Source organism: Aegilops tauschii, chromosome 2 (assembly GCF_002575655.3).
Source record: "Aegilops tauschii subsp. strangulata cultivar AL8/78 chromosome 2, Aet v6.0, whole genome shotgun sequence".
Classification (NCBI taxonomy): Eukaryota; Viridiplantae; Streptophyta; class Magnoliopsida; order Poales; family Poaceae; genus Aegilops; species Aegilops tauschii.
The window spans coordinates 475,375,976-475,392,140 of NC_053036.3; the positions used below are offsets into that span (position 1 = coordinate 475,375,976).

General features: G+C 49.4%; 3 protein-coding genes across 5 annotated transcripts; 1 reads left to right on the forward strand and 2 right to left on the reverse strand.

The window, feature by feature from the left end:
* Nucleotides 1-1,371: 1,371 nt before the first annotated feature.
* Nucleotides 1,372-8,716, reverse strand: LOC109786603 (L-type lectin-domain containing receptor kinase SIT2). Its single transcript, XM_020345184.4, has 3 exons — nucleotides 8,709-8,716; nucleotides 8,483-8,561; nucleotides 1,372-3,513 (listed from the first exon to the last, which is right to left on the reverse strand). Exons 1-3 carry the CDS (start codon nucleotides 8,714-8,716, stop codon nucleotides 1,570-1,572), a joined length of 2,031 nt encoding a protein of 676 aa, XP_020200773.2. The 3' UTR covers nucleotides 1,372-1,569.
* LOC109737318 (L-type lectin-domain containing receptor kinase SIT2) lies at nucleotides 3,510-7,263 on the forward strand. The gene is made up of 2 exons (XM_020296467.4): nucleotides 3,510-3,674; nucleotides 4,938-7,263. The coding sequence occupies exons 1-2, from the start codon at nucleotides 3,605-3,607 to the stop codon at nucleotides 7,058-7,060; spliced, it is 2,193 nt and encodes a 730-aa protein (XP_020152056.1). The 5' UTR covers nucleotides 3,510-3,604; the 3' UTR covers nucleotides 7,061-7,263.
* LOC109737317 (uncharacterized) lies at nucleotides 7,435-13,248 on the reverse strand. 3 transcript variants are annotated; one of them, XM_020296466.3, is made up of 10 exons: nucleotides 13,013-13,243; nucleotides 12,409-12,514; nucleotides 11,950-12,088; nucleotides 11,672-11,780; nucleotides 11,445-11,581; nucleotides 10,892-11,028; nucleotides 10,319-10,425; nucleotides 10,084-10,211; nucleotides 9,199-9,289; nucleotides 7,435-7,805 (listed from the first exon to the last, which is right to left on the reverse strand). In XM_020296466.3, exons 1-9 carry the CDS (start codon nucleotides 13,055-13,057, stop codon nucleotides 9,235-9,237), a joined length of 963 nt encoding a protein of 320 aa, XP_020152055.1. In that variant the 5' UTR covers nucleotides 13,058-13,243; the 3' UTR covers nucleotides 7,435-7,805; nucleotides 9,199-9,234. The 3 variants fall into 3 exon arrangements, with proteins under 3 accessions (XP_020152055.1, XP_020152054.1, XP_073364935.1); XM_020296465.4 differs by lacking the exon at nucleotides 7,435-7,805 and adding an exon at nucleotides 8,067-8,493 and having other exon boundaries at nucleotides 13,013-13,248; XM_073508834.1 differs by lacking the exon at nucleotides 7,435-7,805 and having other exon boundaries at nucleotides 9,167-9,289; nucleotides 13,013-13,238.
* Between the last annotated feature and the right edge of the window lie 2,917 nt (nucleotides 13,249-16,165).

Genomic DNA, 16,165 nt, shown 5'->3' on the forward strand with positions numbered 1-16,165 from the left:
TCTACTAATCATCATTCTACTGATATTTTACCTAAGCAGGGCAAAACGCTTAAATCGGATTTGTTAATTTTTGGGACTAAAATTTTCTTTGATGCTGCATTTCGACCGTCCAAAATCCCAGGACTCGCTCGAGGACATGTGGGCACAGGTATAGGTGTTTATATTTCCATGCCTTCGGATCAAGGTGAGATCAGTATTCAGGTTCAAGCTTCGGCCTCTTCAACTTCAACTCCCCTTCAAGCCGAGGCAGTTGCCCTTTCTTGTGCAGCTCACCTTGCCGCTCAGCTTAATAATACTAATCCCACGTTTCTGACGGACTGTCTTTCTCTTGCTTCTGCTACTGCCTCAAGAAATATTTCAGATTCTGCTGCTCATTGGAACATTAGAAAAGAGTTGGCTACTTTTCTCAAAGTTACGTCTAATTTAGCTGCTCAAGTGTTTCATGTTTCCAGGGAAATCAATGGTGTCGCTCATAATCTGGCTCAACAGGTTTTCCGATCTGTCGGAGAGACGCAAGTTGCTTGTTTTGCTCATGCTCACTCAAATTCTCCATGTCCAGTGGTGGCCCTTCTTTCAAACTTTCAACTTGCAGGTATTCAACTGCACACGGTGCATTGCTTCTAAGGCAGGTCAAGCATCTCTGGCACATAATGTTGTTGGCAGTTTTCTTGCCCAACGATTCATTCTTTGGGTTGCTTGTTCGGAGGAGATCAGAGTCTTCTTTGTTTTCTTTTTCCCAGATGTTTTCTCCTCTAGTTCTGATCATGTTGCTCATGGCATAGTGCTTCTGGCCACTTTGCCCTACTAGGATCCTTTCTTCAGCTACCCCTCATAGTTTTTGCATCTTTTCTTTCCATCTTTGGCAGATCTATGTAACACACTTTGTTCAATCTCTTTGAGCTGTATGAAATATGTGGCACCTTTTGGTGCCTTTGCTTGTTCAAAAAAAAAACACGTCACAAATCTTTCTGAAGCCGGATCAACACGTTACACCTCTGCGGTGTCATGTGCGTCGGCAACATGGTTCTCTCCTGTCCTCTGTGAAAAGAACATGACGTGAACAGAACCAGCAAGGAGCCAAGCCGATCGAAACCACGCCACCGTCGCATGTGCAACGGACTCTTGGAAAACAACAGGCGGGCTCACAAATCCAGTGAGCCGTGCCCGTGCGTGCGCCACCGCAAAACGAGAGCCGTCACGGCCATCCTCTGGCCGTGCTTGCCCACTCGCTTTCGTCCTGTCGCGCACGCCGAATCCAAGCCGAGACGCCATCCGTGACGACGAAGCACCCTGCCAGCACGCGGCGGTAGCTCGAAGATAACATAGTTATTGTGCACTCCATCCACCACCACGTGGGCGGCTCAAGATTAGTTTTCCGTTTTCAACCAATGTTGACACCCAGGCATGGCACTGGTGTTTGGGTGCAGATTAGACAAAACACCAATGTATTACTGCTCGCAGTTAATTATCCACTACTAGGAAAAGTGCCACTACTCTGGAGTGCTACTGCATGTTACACCAGATGACGTACACCACGATACATGAGAAATCTTGTCCTTGTTTATTCATTCACCTTCCACCCGAGAGGCCGGAGACGGCCGAGACGTCGCCGGACGTGGGGCTGGCGTCCGTGGTGACCGTGGACGGGAATGACATGGCGAACGAGTCGAACCCGTCGTTCTGCATCAGCGCCAGGGTGGTGTAGCTGAGGAACGTCGGCACCACCTCTGGCATGGCCACCTCGCCTTCCAGGTACTGCGTCACCTGCCGCATCCCGGGCCGCGCGTCCGGCAGCGGGTGCGCGCACATCAGCCCCAGCTTGATCGCCAGCCGCGCCTCGTCGGCGTCGTACTTGCCGCACAGCCGCGGGTCCACGGTGTCGAGCCCCGCGCGCCGGCGCTCGTGCTCCTGCACCCAGTCCAGCAGCACGTTCTGCTCGTCGGGGGCGATGCACCCCAGCGGGCGCCGCCCGCATGTCACCTCCAGCACGAACACGCCGAAGGCGAACACGTCCGTCACCGGCGTCGCCTTGCCCGTGCGCACCAGCTCCGGCGCCAGGTACCCCATGGTGCCCACCACGTGCGTCGTCTGCGGGTCCACGCCGTGGTCGTACAGCCGCGCCAGCCCGAAGTCCCCCAGCCGGCCGTTCATGTCGGCGTCCAGGAGCACGTTGCTGGCCTTGATGTCGCGGTGGATCACGATCTTGTCCCAGTCCTCGTGGAGGTACAGCAGCCCCGACGCAACGCCCCTGATGATCTGGAACCTCTGGCTCCAGTCCAGGACGGGCTTGGTCTTGTCGTGGAGGTACTTGTCGAGGCTGCCGTTGGGCATGCAGTCGTACACCAGCAGGAGCTCCCCCTGCCGGCGGCAGTAGCCGAGCAGCTGCACCAGGTTCCGGTGCCGGAGGTGGCCGAGGCTGACCACCTCGGCGATGAACTCCTTCATCCCCTGCTTGGAGTCGTGCGACACCCGCTTCACCGCGATCTCCAGGTTGGACTTGGGGAGCACGCCCTTGTACACCCTACCGAAGCCGCCGGTGCCCAGCAGCCGCCGGTTCTTGAACCCCTTGGTGGCCTTGTACAGCTCCTTGTACGCGAACCGGTGCGGCCCGAACTCCACCTCCCAGTCCTCGCGCACCTCCGCGTACCTGATGCGCGTGCGCACGAACATGAAGAAGGCGATGGCCAGCGCGAGGACGAAGGCGGCGGTGGCGATCGGCAGCACGATCTCCAGCACCTTGGACCGTGGCTTGGGGCCGAACCGCGGCAGCGACGGGAGCTTCGAGGTGTCGAGCGGCGGCGCCGGGCCGTTGAGCGCGAAGCTCCAGCCGAGGACGTAGTGGCGCGTGAAGATGACGCCCGTGGCCGCCGAGAACCCGACGTACGCCGTGTCGGTGACGACCGCCGAGAGGTTGACGGGCGCGGAGATGAGGGGCTTCTTGGGCCTGGGCACGTCGAGGGGCGCCATGGCGACGTCGAGCCGGGTGGTGGCGCCGTCGTAGTCCACCCAGACCTGCATGGGCCGGCGGCTGATGAGGCTGAGGTTGTTGAACACGCCCGTGGCGTCGTCGTACCACCCAGCGGAGTGGTTCTGCACGGACCGCAGGCTGTTGAGGTCGACGCCGACGTGGTTGCTGTTCATGTCCTGGAACTCGGGGTTGAGCATGGTGTCGAGCTCGACGGCGAAGACGCCGTTGTCGGGCTTGCCGTTGTCGGTGACGTTGAGGATGCCGAGGTACTGGCCGGCGTTGAAGGTGGAGAGCCTGGTGCTGGGCGCGACCACGAACGCCATGCCGTTGTCGCTGAGCACGGTGAAGTTGGAGACGATGGCGAAGACGAACGCGACGGAGAAGGACTGCACGGCGCCGTTGCGCATCCGGAGCGGCGTCGGGTGGAACGCGTGGCCGGCCGCCTGGCTGGTGCCGTTGCTGAGCGCCAGCAGGCCGTTGGGCGCCACGGCGGCCAGGCCGTCGAGCCTGAGGTTGGCGCCCGCGAAGCCGTTGTAGGCGAACTGGTAGCCGGCCTGCGCCGCGCCACGGCCGAAGCCATCGGCGCCGAGGAGGACAAGGAGGATTGGTAGGAGGAGGAGAAAGCGGCGAGGGGCCATGGCGAGTGTCCGTGCGATGCTTGCGGCGTCCGCTGCGCCTCGTCTCTTGTGCGAGCAGCTCAAGCCTGCGGTTTGTAGTGTAGAGCGTGAGATGGTGGACTGCCGCGTGTGAACGATGCGATCCCGATTTTGGCCATCGGTGCGACGCATTGACCCGAGCGGCGAGTCTTCGTTCAAAATCTGCTGCTTTGGGTGCCAGTAGTACTAATCAAGATTGTGTTGCTAACGTGGGTGGGGAGGGTGGGGTGCTAATCAAGACTCTGCCGCTAACGTGGGTGGAGAGTACAAACATCAGAGGATTTAGAGCAAGATCACAGTACAGAGACAAACTATGCCAGTGCTCCACTGGGGACCTTGCCCTGCCCAGCGTACGCGTGCATTGTACTTCGACGACTCCGGGAGTCAAAGTCAAAAAGAAGTTGATACAAAATTATGTTAGGTGGGCGATGGCATTATGACAGGAGTGAGTGGTTGAGCGTCACACCGCAACAGGAGCAACACTGTATACGCATTAGGCAGCTGCTAACTGCGACGAACTTGAGTTGGTGCGCCCTTGTTTGACTTCTCCTCGGCACATTTCGCCCCCTTTTCTTACCACTCGTGTCAGGGCCATTGAAGGTCGCAAAGAAATAGACCCGGAAATTGCAAGATAGTACAATGTTCAAAAGAATTGGCGTGGTATTAAAAACCTCGAAGCAGATAGATACAAATCTGTTTGGTTTCTTCCATCCTCAACCACCGGCGAAAATGAGGCGAGTGGATGGGTCAATGGAGTGAGTGGCAAGCCCCACAGGCAGATGAGACGAGCCACGGAAGGTTCCTACGAACGAACGCGCCGCAAAGGATAGGAGCCCCCACGCACGGCCTGTGCCCTGTGGGCGCCGGCGCGGCGCGGGCGGGCTGCATTGCTTGCAGCCTCTAGTTATTGCGGGCGACTTGCGTGCTCGCGCCGCGTCCCCCCCCGGTCGCGTCCATTCGGAAAACCGTGCCGGAATCGTTGACGCAGCGACGCTGTTGACCCATCAGGACGAACGACGGGCAGCGGACAGGGACAAAGCCAAGAGCCCAAGAGGCATCACGGCTCCGGGATGACGCGTCCACACATGTGCAGTCGCTGTACCATCGCCCACGATTAGGTAGGCGCGACCAAAAATTAGATTTTGCCTTGCTCCTCTCACTCTCATAGCCTCACCATCCCACCAGGATCTGTGCTAATCTCGACGTCTGCATCTTCGTCAACTTCACACTACTTTTAAGGTTAAGCCACCCACACAAAAGAAAAGGATATGGTATGTTAATTACACACCGGGAGCAGTATCAGTGGGGCTATAGAGAGGCCAGCCACGGCACTCGCCGTCTACTTCAATCCACCACTGTGTCGGTACTCTGTAGAGATCCAGAGACCATGCTGCCTCCCGATCGAGCCATGCCGTTCCTTCTCCTGTTCCTCTTCCTCGGCCTCGCCGCCCCCCGCCCGGCGGCGGCGGCGGACGAGCAGTTCGTCTTCGACGGCTTCACCGGCGCGAACCTCACCCTGGACGGCATGGCCACGGTGACCCCGAACGGGCTGCTCCAGCTGTCCAACGCCACCAGCCAGCTCAAGGGCCACGCCTTCTTCCCGACGCCGCTGCAGTTCCACCGGGCGCCCAACAGCACGGCCATGCAGTCCTTCTCCACGGCCTTCGTCATCGGCATCATCGGCGCCTACGACACGCTCAGCAGCCACGGCATGGCCTTCGTCGTCGCCAAGAGCGCCAACTTCACCTCCGCGCTGCCGGGCCAGTTCCTCGGCCTCGTCGGCTCCGCCAACAACGGCAACGCCACCAACCACCTCTTCGCCGTGGAGTTCGACACCATCCTCAACTCCGAGTTCAACGACATGAGCGGCAACCACGTCGGCGTCGACGTCAACGGCCTCAACTCCGTCGACGCCGACAACGCCGGCTACTACGACGACGGCACCGGCGCCTTCAGGAACATCAGCCTGGTGGACCGCAAGCCCATGCAGGTGTGGGTGGACTTCGACGGCCGGACCATGCAGGTCAACGTCACCATGGCGCCCCTGCAGGTGGCCCGGCCCAAGAGGCCCCTGCTCTCCGCCACCGTCAACCTCTCCTCCGTCATCGACGGCACCGCGTACGTCGGGTTCTCCTCGTCCAGCGGCATCCTCTTCTGCCGCCACTACGTGCTCGGGTGGAGCTTCAAGATGAACGGCGCCGCCCCGGCGCTTAACATCTCGTCGCTGCCGTCGATGCCGGTCACGTTCCCCAAGCCGCGGTCCAAGGTTCTGGAGATCGTGCTCCCGATAGCGTCCGCGCTGCTCGTCTTCGCGGTGGCCGCCGCCGTCTTCGTGTACATGCGGAGGCGGCGCATGTTCGGGGAGCTCAAGGAGGACTGGGAGGCCACCTTCGGGCCGCACAGGTTCTCGTACAAGGACCTCTACCACGCCACCGACGGGTTCAGCGACGAGCGGCTGCTGGGCATCGGCGGGTTCGGGCGGGTGTACCGCGGCACGCTCCCCAAGTCCAAGTCGGCAGAGATCGCGGTGAAGAAGGTGTCGCACGGGTCGAGGCAGGGGATGCGGGAGTTCGTGGCGGAGGTGGTGACCATCGGCCGGCTCCGGCACCGCAACCTGGTGCAGCTGCTGGGCTACTGCCGGCGCAAGGGCGAGCTGCTGCTGGTGTACGACTACATGCCCAACGGCAGCCTGGACAAGCACCTGTACGACGACCAGAAGAAGAAGACGGCGGCGGCGGCCCTGGGCTGGGGGCAGAGGTTCCGGATCATCAAGGGCGTCGCCTCCGGGCTGCTGTACCTCCACGAGGACTGGGAGCAGGTGGTGGTGCACCGGGACATCAAGGCCAGCAACGTGCTGCTGGACGCCGACATGAACGGCCGGCTGGGCGACTTCGGGCTGGCGCGGCTGTACGACCACGGCACGGACCCGCACACGACGCACGTGGTGGGCACCATGGGGTACCTGGCGCCGGAGCTGGGGCACACGGGGAAGGCCTCCAAGGCGTCCGACGTGTTCGCGCTCGGGGCCTTCATGCTGGAGGTGGCGTGCGGGCGGAAGCCGGTGGTGCAGGACGCGCGCGACAACCACCTGGTGCTGGTGGACTGGGTCCTCGACCAGTGGCGCGCCGGGACGGTCACCGGCGCCGTCGACCCACGCCTGGGCGGCGACGTCGTGGAGGAGGAGGCGAGCCTGGTGCTGAGGCTGGGACTGCTGTGCTCGCACCCGCTGCCCGGCGCGCGGCCGACCACGCGGCAGGTGGCGCAGTACCTGGACGGCGACCTCAAGCTGCCGGAGCTGTCGCCCACGTACCAGAGCTTCAACATGCTGGCGCTCATGCAGGACCAGGGCTTCGACCCCTACGTCATGTCCTACCCGATGACCTCCATCACCGCCGGCACCATGTCCCAGATGTCTGACCTCTCCGGAGGGAGGTGATCCGCGGTCGTCGGCGTGTAACTAGGAATGCTGTCTGCTAGCGTCTTCATATTTTGTGTATGTTCAGAACCGGGTGAGTTTTTCTTCGTGTGGTAGTACATGGATCGATAACCTGAATGGAAAGTGTTGTGCAATCATGCTCGGCATGGTTTTATGTTCAGATGAGATATTACCGACCAAAAAAGTGAGATTTGGGTGTTTGATCTCCCACCCTCAACTAATGTACTGCTAGGAGTTTCTGAATGTAAACCATGATGCTGATCCCCTCCAAATCTGAATATTTCGTTTATGCTAGTAGTAATCCTGACGGCTGACGTTCCGAATCACCCATGCCAACAAAAAAAAAAATCATCCATGCCACAAGATCCAGAACCTAACACAAGTTCCAAGCGTGTTGAGCATATTTTTACAGATCCATTGAACATCTTTCTGACGTAAATATGGTTTAATCTCTTTCTTAACTCAGAAAGTTATGTCTTTTGATGAAAAAAATATTGCTCAGTAAAATTGGTTTGAATTACCCCAAAGAAAAAACATTGCTCTGGGCATCTAGAAGACGGCAACCAAGGAAAATAATTGGTCCGTTGCAACAAATTATCTGAGTGAGATATTATGATACAGTAGCATATATACCAACAAGTCCTTCCAGAAGAAATAGCATGTGCTCTCATATGGTCTATGATGTCACGGGTGATGCAGACTTTGTGCTTCCAGAATCCATAAGATACAAGAGGCAGTTTCATGCCTGTCAGAGCAACCAGATTGAAAGGCATCATATGCATGGGATGAAGTCAAGGAACAAAACCAAGGCCGAAGTCAAATGCTGTAAATTCTGCGCAATAACAAATCTGCAAACTGTACAAAGTACAAACCCACACAGCGATTGTTTCCAAGGAATAAAATTCTCACAAAATCCTGTTTTTTTCTTTTATCAAACAACTCCAAAGCATTTGGACCCTGAGAGACAATTGGATCTAACCCAAGTGTCAGGTAACACAATAAGGTCTTGAACTTCCCAAATAACACGATTTCCATCAATAATACATGACACAGCCTTTAGGCGATCCAGATTGGCAGAATAACTAAAATATATGTAAGCTTACAGAAATGGTGTCTATCAGCAAGTCATGGATTATATATTTTGTCAGTAATGGAAAGAATACAGTATCTCAAAATGCTTCTAGATTCTTGTCAGTCTAAATCAACGGCCTTTGTTGTCAAAAAAATCCTATAAGAACACGGTGCAAAACTGTACCCCACGAAATAAGAATCCATGAATCCTCAGTTGATCTTGATCAGATACCAAGATGGCACAGTGCAAAAGCCAAAACTGCACTCTTCTTTGGTGATATGTGAATTTCTCCAAAACTCATGCAAAGATCTCCGGAGAAAACATTCATAAAACAAAACCAACCGAGGGATCCAAGCAGAAGCTGTCAGAAAACATGAAATTAGACAAAGAAGAGTCAAGTAAAAAAAGGTTAACAGGGAGCCAACAGGACTTCAGAAACACAGCACGCCAAATAAAGTGGAAGGTACACTGATCAAATCTGGAGCTAAAACACCAAACTTCTAGTCCATCTTTTGGGATAAGAGTTGCCCTTCACGACAGGGGTCACAGTCCACAGTCATGAAAACTAATGCTTACCAAACCATTGGTAAGCCTTGCTGTCTTTTCCGAAGCAACTTTACGAAGTTGCAACTTGGACATTCAGATCCAAGATTTGATGTATTTGTTCCAAATAGTCTTAGCTAACAATACCTTCATACTCTAGAAAGAATTGTCCTTTTTTTGCATGGTTCAGCAAACCACAGCACACACACTGACACGCTCGTACAATTAGCACATTGTAACTTACAATCATGTACTGGGTTCCACTTCACTCCAATGCATACCCATACAGACTGGCACATACCAGTTACAATGTCAAAGGAAGGGAACCGTACAATTAAAATTTGGAAAGTCTTTTGCAATCCTGGTTACTAAACATGAATTTCTTGAGCACATTATTAAATTTGCAGGAGAGAACTTCAACAACGCAAAATTATATGATTGCATCAGCTCTACCAAAAAACTCGTTTCACTCGTTATCACGAGTTGTAAACTTCATCAACACGAAATTATATGAAATAGATACCTGGGTCACATAGAGGTTAGCAAAATCCTGTTTTGTTCATTTCCTATTTGAAACAACAAAATTATAGTAATCCTCTTCCCCGTAAAGTCTCCTGAAAACATGAGAAGAATAAGCATCAAGATAGCTGCCAGTTAAGGAATATACAAAAGTCAAATGAGGAAGATTGCAAGAACCACAGCATTGCAAAATCTGGTAGGTTTTGCATTCATTTGGCCAAACTCATTACCTACTCCTTCAGTTGTAAATTTTAAAAGGCAATTTCAAGGCTACCAATCTCCTATTGACTCCTTCCTAAACAGTGTTACTCTGCAGTTTGATCCTTAGTTTTCTTTTAAGGAGACAGTAAGGGAGGATCCTGTTGTAAATATATCATGGTGACATAAAACCAACTAATCTATCTCCAGCTGGGCAAAGCCATGTCAGATGAGCTCTCAACAGGCAATATTATCAGCAGAAAGAAGCTTTTCTATCTGTACTAGATAGGTGGAATCTTTCTGAAAAATACTATTATGCCTCTTAAGCCAAATATTCCAGCATGCTAATGTACTAGGTTCCTTCAAGAAGTCTTCTAATATACAGTAAAACTAATAATGACATGAAAGTACTTCTAAATAAAAATCTAACACTACTATTTTTATGTAATCATCAAAATGACACGAATAGCTGCCAAAATACACACAACCATCCAGCGGCACACACAAAGCCTATGAAAAATGGCATCTTGCATGTGCCACATGTGAATGGGCCCGTTCCAGTAAGACCAAGACCATAAATTTGGGCAGTATTATCCACGGGTACCATAGAAGGGCAATGCATCTCCAAGTATAGTGCTACATGAGCTCATGATATGCAAAAGAAAACAGATAGGAACTTGACTTCACTTACGCTACATCTGCTGACGAACCACACTTTATCACACCTTTCCCTTCAGTCCCTTCAAGGCAAATGTAGTGCATTATGATTTCTCTTAGCGTTGTCTTTGTGCTCTTAATATCGTTGTCCCACAAAATAGTCTGCCCCAAAGAAATAAAATGTGAAGACATATAGATCCAATAAGTAAAACAAGACAGTAACTTTGATGTTTGAACAGAACAAATGCAAGAGCAACATTTTTAAATACCTTTCTCACATACTCTGTTTTGAAATCCTCCCAAGGTACTTTGCCTTTAGCAGAGAAAATGGAGGCATTCCACAAGGCACCTCTAGCAGCCATTACAGATGTGGCACCTAGAAGTCAAAGTAATCAAGACACAAACCCATTGTTAAAAACAACATGAAAGAGAATAAACAATAATATGCCGGTGCACTCTGACTCACCAAGAACTGGAAGCAAGGTGTTAATCCCTCACATTTGTGCAGTTTTTTTAGAATACCTTTATGGGTTTTCAAGAAACTCAGATTATGCATGCTTGTTTGCGAATGAATATTTTCATTTTCCAGTTAACTCAGATGTTTATTGCCATTTGGCGCTTAGGAAACGATATAGTACTACTATCGCAATCAAAGTACATGGAGATTTTTCTTTTGACTAGGTGTAAAGTAGGCACAATACTGATAACTGGCAAGCAAAGAAACCCGAAGTAGCGAGATTTAAGCTGAGATCTATTTATGCATTTCTCAATTTCTCTTTAATGTACTATACTATAAAAATTACTATAATAAATAAAAGAGCATATGAATGGAACATACAAACCTGTAGCATCTTTGATTCTCTTAAAATCTTCGTACTCAAATACATTCCCATTAGCTATAACTGGAATTGACAGTGCGGATACAACATCAGCAATCTCATCCCACTTAGCCGGATCCCTTGGCCTGTCTTTGACCTTTCTGCAGTTTTACAGAAGGCTGACATAAGGAAAACAACTACTCGAAAATGATCCTAGGGTCCATGAAAAATGGAAGATGATATATGCACCACGTCATATTTCAGTTTGATTACTGTGAAAACTAAACCCAATGGATTACAAAGTAAATCTACAAGTTAGTTAATGTATGGATAGTGGGCAAAAAAACAGTGGGCAGAAATGCGAGTCAGTCCCTGAACTTTCCATGGATTTAAGTCGTATCAATTTGGGTACAACAAAATTCTAACAAACCGAATGGCCATGCATATGAATATAATTTTCACCAGGATTTGCAATCTTGGGTGTTAAATTTGGTTGATACCCTTTAAAAACACGAATGGCAAATTGTGCGCTTTCAAGCAAGATAAGACTCAGAAATACAATTGCATCTGTGCTTACCTTCCATGGACAGCCAGAGCTGGAACACCACATTTCTCAATCCGGCGTGCCAACTCCACAGTGTCCTGACGTGTGTTCAGTAGACGGATTTTACATGTCACTGGTGTGTTCAAGTTCCTCCGCAATGTAGTCAAAATCTACATGGAATAATTTGCATAGCCTGAATAAGCATAGTAAAGTACAAGGGATGAAAGTAAGAGGACAAATAAGACCATATAGGCATGTACATCATGTATAAGCTCAGGTTTGGAGAGTAATGCAGAACCCATTCCTCCACTGACAGAAAAAGCCTTTGGACAGCCCATGTTGATATCTATAGCAGCAACATCATTACACCTGATGAGGATGAAAAATTATGATTAAAGAGAAGATGCTATGTTTAAAAGACCAATTCAAAGCTTTGATCAAATCATCGGATCAAACAATTTAGTTAGCACCCTTTCCCCATAACACGGTGCACTTTAAGTTATTCGCTGTTGAGAACAAACTCAGAAGTAAGGCTTACACAATCTCAGCAGCTTTAAGTGCTCTCACAGCATCTGACGTGCCGATTTGAAAGACAACCTTGTCCCTTTCTTGCGGGCATGTTCGGAAAACAACACTATCAGTCCCTCTCTCCACAAAATCAGTTGTCCCAAGAGATTCTGACCAATGATGAACACCATAAATTAGAATGAGTGGAACCAAAAAACATAAATCTGGAGAACATGGGGAACAAATAAACAAAATCCAGTGGCGTTAAGTTGTCCTTAAATTATACACTTGTACACTAAGCAGTCCTTAAATTTGTTCCCTATCTCCAAACAAAAAAAATCACATCCAAGAATCATCTCAGATAAATGCTTTCAGTCACTAACTTAAAATGCAACATTATTGGAGTAAAGCTATCTACGATACTATGAGATGTGGCAGTCACAGTTGTGAAATCAAAATGAACTGTGAAACATCAATTGGACTACAATACCATTTATAACACGTTGACAGTTCACAAACTTATGATCTATTATTTCTTCTCCATACGTAATATCCGCGCCATATTCAGCAGCCAATAGCCTAAACGGCAGAGTACCCTGCAAAAATCACTGACAGAATTAGGATAGTTCCACATATGACTAGTAAAGATGTTGAAGAAATATGTGGCAAGGAGGATATTGTCTAGAAATAACTGTGATTTGTGGAGGATAACCAGCATTTATTCAGGAATCCAGCATCTTGCAACTAAGAACCATACAAAGAGCTAAATCAGTTCATCAATAGAGATATCGTGCTATTTATTCCAGTCCTAGAGCATCCAAAAAAAATCCTGATTTCCGTAGACTACAAGAGATCTCTGGGGCTTCGCTTTGACTAACACGGCTAGCAACGGGGCAATCGCCCATCGAGCAACGCGCCGAGAAGACGAGCTACTCGATGACCCCGTGTGCACTAAAGCTTCCTGCTCTAGATTCAGAGAGGCTTGAATCTAGGACCCCCGTGCTCCGGGGGCTAAAACTCGGTTCCTACGGTCCCAACTCCCAACTCATGCGGACGCTGCTGCGAATCGGGGTGGGAGGGTTTGGAGTAGTTACCGCGCGGACCATGGGCGCGAGCACCATCTTGTTGCGGTACTCCATCTCTTCTTGCCTCGCGTCGCCGCGCCGCCGCCGCCGCCGCTGGCCGCTGCGGCTGCTCCGCCTCTGACCCTCTCCTTGCTACCCCGGGGATTCTGGAGGACGAGGGTCCGCGGCGGACAGTGCCGCAGAGAAGAAAAGGCGACGCTGGCGGCGACCGCGCTGTCCCGTGCAGGAACAGAGCACTGTGTCCTTTCCGGACCGGATCCTCTTGCACGTTCCTTGTTGGGTTGGCCCCTCAAAAGCCCAACTCTTCTTGCTTGGGTTGGGCTCCGGTGATCATAAATAAAGCTTTTGTGCCATTTTTTTTCAATTTTCTAATAAAATCTTGGTACCCTAAAAAAAATCTGGTTAATCAACTCATACGATCATAGCAAGGTTGGTCGAAATCACTAGTTAATGAGTACTCATTCCAAAGATCACTTCCACCATCCAGATTGCGACAAGTGGCATGCTGCATATGCGCCACTTGTCGTAACCTGGGAGTTTTCTCTTTTTCGTAGATTCGTTTATTCAAAACGTTTTATCTCTTAAATCGTGTGTCCAAATCTCGAACCGTTTTCACCGTTAGATTCCTCGCGTAGAGATCTTCAAAATTAGGTCCCACATTGATAGGTTTGAAGAACTTTTTTCACGAAAAAACCGAACCGGGAGCACGGGTTTTTTCCCTTTCCGAAAGAGGCACGCCCATGCCTCTCGCAAAATCACAACCGTGCCTCTCGCGGAAGAAAAAACGTGCCTCTCACGGAAGGAAAAGAAGAAGAGAAAACATGTTTTTTCGGTTTCCGAGGAGGCACGGCCGTCCTTCTCGCGAAAGCACAACTATGCCTCTCGCGGAAGCAAAACCGTGCCTCTCGCGAAAGAAAAAAAAATAGAAAACGCGTTTTTTTCGTTTTCGAGAGGCACGGCGGTGCCTCTCGTGAAAACACAACCGTGCCTCTCGCGGAAGCAAAACCGTGCCTCTCTCGGAAGCAAAACCGTGCCTCTCGCGGAAGAAAAAAACAGAAAACACGTTTTTTTCGTTTTCGAGGGGCACGACCGTGACTCTCGCGAAAGCAAAACCGTGCCTCTCGCGGAAGCAAAACCGTGACTCTCGCCAAAAAAAGAAAACGCATTTTTTCACGGAAAAAAATTCAAAAAAAAATTTGGTCTAAAAGTTAAGGAAGACCGATGCAAAACAGAAACATCGAAAAAAACTGGGAAAAACCCATTTAAAAAGCCAAGAACGCGTGCGAAAAAATAAAAATAAAATAAAATCCGGAGGAAGCGCCCAAAGCGCGACACGTGGCGGGCGGCTAAGAGCACTCCAAGTGGCGTTGATCGCTGTGAGGCTCCCGAAGGAGCGCTCGTTAACTAGTTGCTCTGCTCATCCCTCGTGTGGCAGTGACAGATCTAGGGGGCGGACAGGGTGGTCCCTAAGATTTCCACATAGTCTATACTAGCAAAAGGGCCCGTGCGTTGCAATGGGAGAGAAAAAAATCACAATCTTCAATGGCCACAACCACATTTTGCTACATCACCGAGATACACTATCACTCTTAGTTAGTGAAATCGTGAACATTTTTTTAAAGTCGGGCACATGTTTGAAAACATGAATATTTTTCAAATTCGTAAACACTTTTACAAATTTTTATAAACATTCTAAAATGAAGAACATTTTCTGAATTCATGAACATTTTATACTATTTGCAAACATTTTTTAAGTTGTAAACATTTTCTAAACATTTTTCTTGAATCGGCGCACATTTCTAGAATCATCGAACATTTTTCTGCAAATTGGTGGAACAATTTTTGAAATTCACGAACATTTTTTGATTTACAAACATTTTTGAAATGCATGATCATTTTTTGAATCAGTGAATATTTTATGAATGAATAAACTATTTTGTAAGTCATGGGCAATTTATAAATTTTTAGCAAATTTTTCCATCCATGAACATTTTTTGAATTGGCGAAATTTTGTTCAATTTCATTAACATTTTTAATACATGAATTTTTTAAAATCATGAATATTTTTTTATTTCCCAAACATTTGTTTTAAAAATTTCAGTCAATTTTTGAATAAGCAATTTTTTTAGAAAATCGTGAACAGTTTTTTGAATCCACAAATATTTTATGATTTATTAAACATTTTATTTCAAAATTCTCATTTTTTAATTTTCGAATTTTTTTTGAAGTTCCAAATTATTTAAAGTAGAAAAAAATGGAAACTGAAAAGAAAGGGAAAAAATAAAAATGGAATTTTAAAAACTGGCCGCCTAGACATGGGTCGGCCCAAACGGACGCGCTGCGTCTTCTCTCAGCGCGCAGGGCGCGGTATAGGAGGTCCCTACTGCATGGGCTGGCCCAGGCGGAGGATTCCCCTGTGTGAAACGTTTTTTATCACTTTATAGGTGACATTAGTGGGTAATATTTTGCAACTTTGGGGGCAACTTTTGTGATGTACCACCAGAAGCAATAGCCGTTTATTATTAGGTATAAATATCATAGAAGAAGAAAAAAATCTATGAAGAATTGCACTGTTGGACCACCCTGTCATGTTGAGCTGGATCGGCCACTGCATGTGGCGGTTGGTTCTCTCCCGTTAGGGTAGGCGATTTCGTGGCGATCGTCCTCCCTAGGGTTTTGGAGTTGTATCGCCGAAGAGATCAAATCCAGTCGAGTCTCTAGTCTAGTTCCACTCTTCCATATCGTCCTTTCAGGATAGACATTCCGTGTGTGCTAGGGCATACGATCGTGGACCACCACTGTGAACCCTAGCTTCGGTTGTCTGTTTGCTGGCAAAGGCTGGAGAGGATCATGGATCAGGTGGAAGGTTTGATGAAGAGTGTGAAGTTGTGTGAGATGGAGAGAGCAAGGTGAGGAAGATCGTCTCGGGAGGCAGGGAAAGGTGGGTGAGGGGTGTTGAGCCGCAAGTCATAGCAAAACTCATCTCAGACAAGTCGGCGCATGTAGAGGCACTAGCAAATGCCCTAGCTAGGGTTTGGTGTCCACTAAAGGGCATGGACTGTAAGGATATGGGAGTAAACATTTTCATGTTCATGTTCCCCATCCGAAAGGAAAGAGGAAAGCTCTTGAAAATGGACCATGGGAATTTGGTAAGGCCCTTCC

Coding starts and splice junctions, on each gene's coding strand:
- LOC109737318 (XM_020296467.4), top strand. CDS start 3,605: ATGGCGAGTGTCCGTGCGATGCTTGCGGCGTCCGCTGCGCCTCGTCTC. Junction 3,675..4,937: donor GTGCGAGCAGCTCAAGCCTG/CGGTTTGTAGTG, acceptor AGTGGGGCTATA/GAGAGGCCAGCCACGGCACT.
- LOC109737317 (XM_020296466.3), bottom strand. CDS start 13,057: ATGGAGTACCGCAACAAGATGGTGCTCGCGCCCATGGTCCGCGCG. Junction 11,781..11,949: donor CTTAAAGCTGCTGAGATTGT/GTAAGCCTTACT, acceptor CATCCTCATCAG/GTGTAATGATGTTGCTGCTA. Junction 10,426..10,891: donor GAGAATCAAAGATGCTACAG/GTTTGTATGTTC, acceptor TTTGACTTCTAG/GTGCCACATCTGTAATGGCT.
- LOC109786603 (XM_020345184.4), bottom strand. Junction 3,514..8,482: donor TTCTGACAGCTTCTGCTTGG/ATCCCTCGGTTG, acceptor CAGGCCGGCTAC/CAGTTCGCCTACAACGGCTT.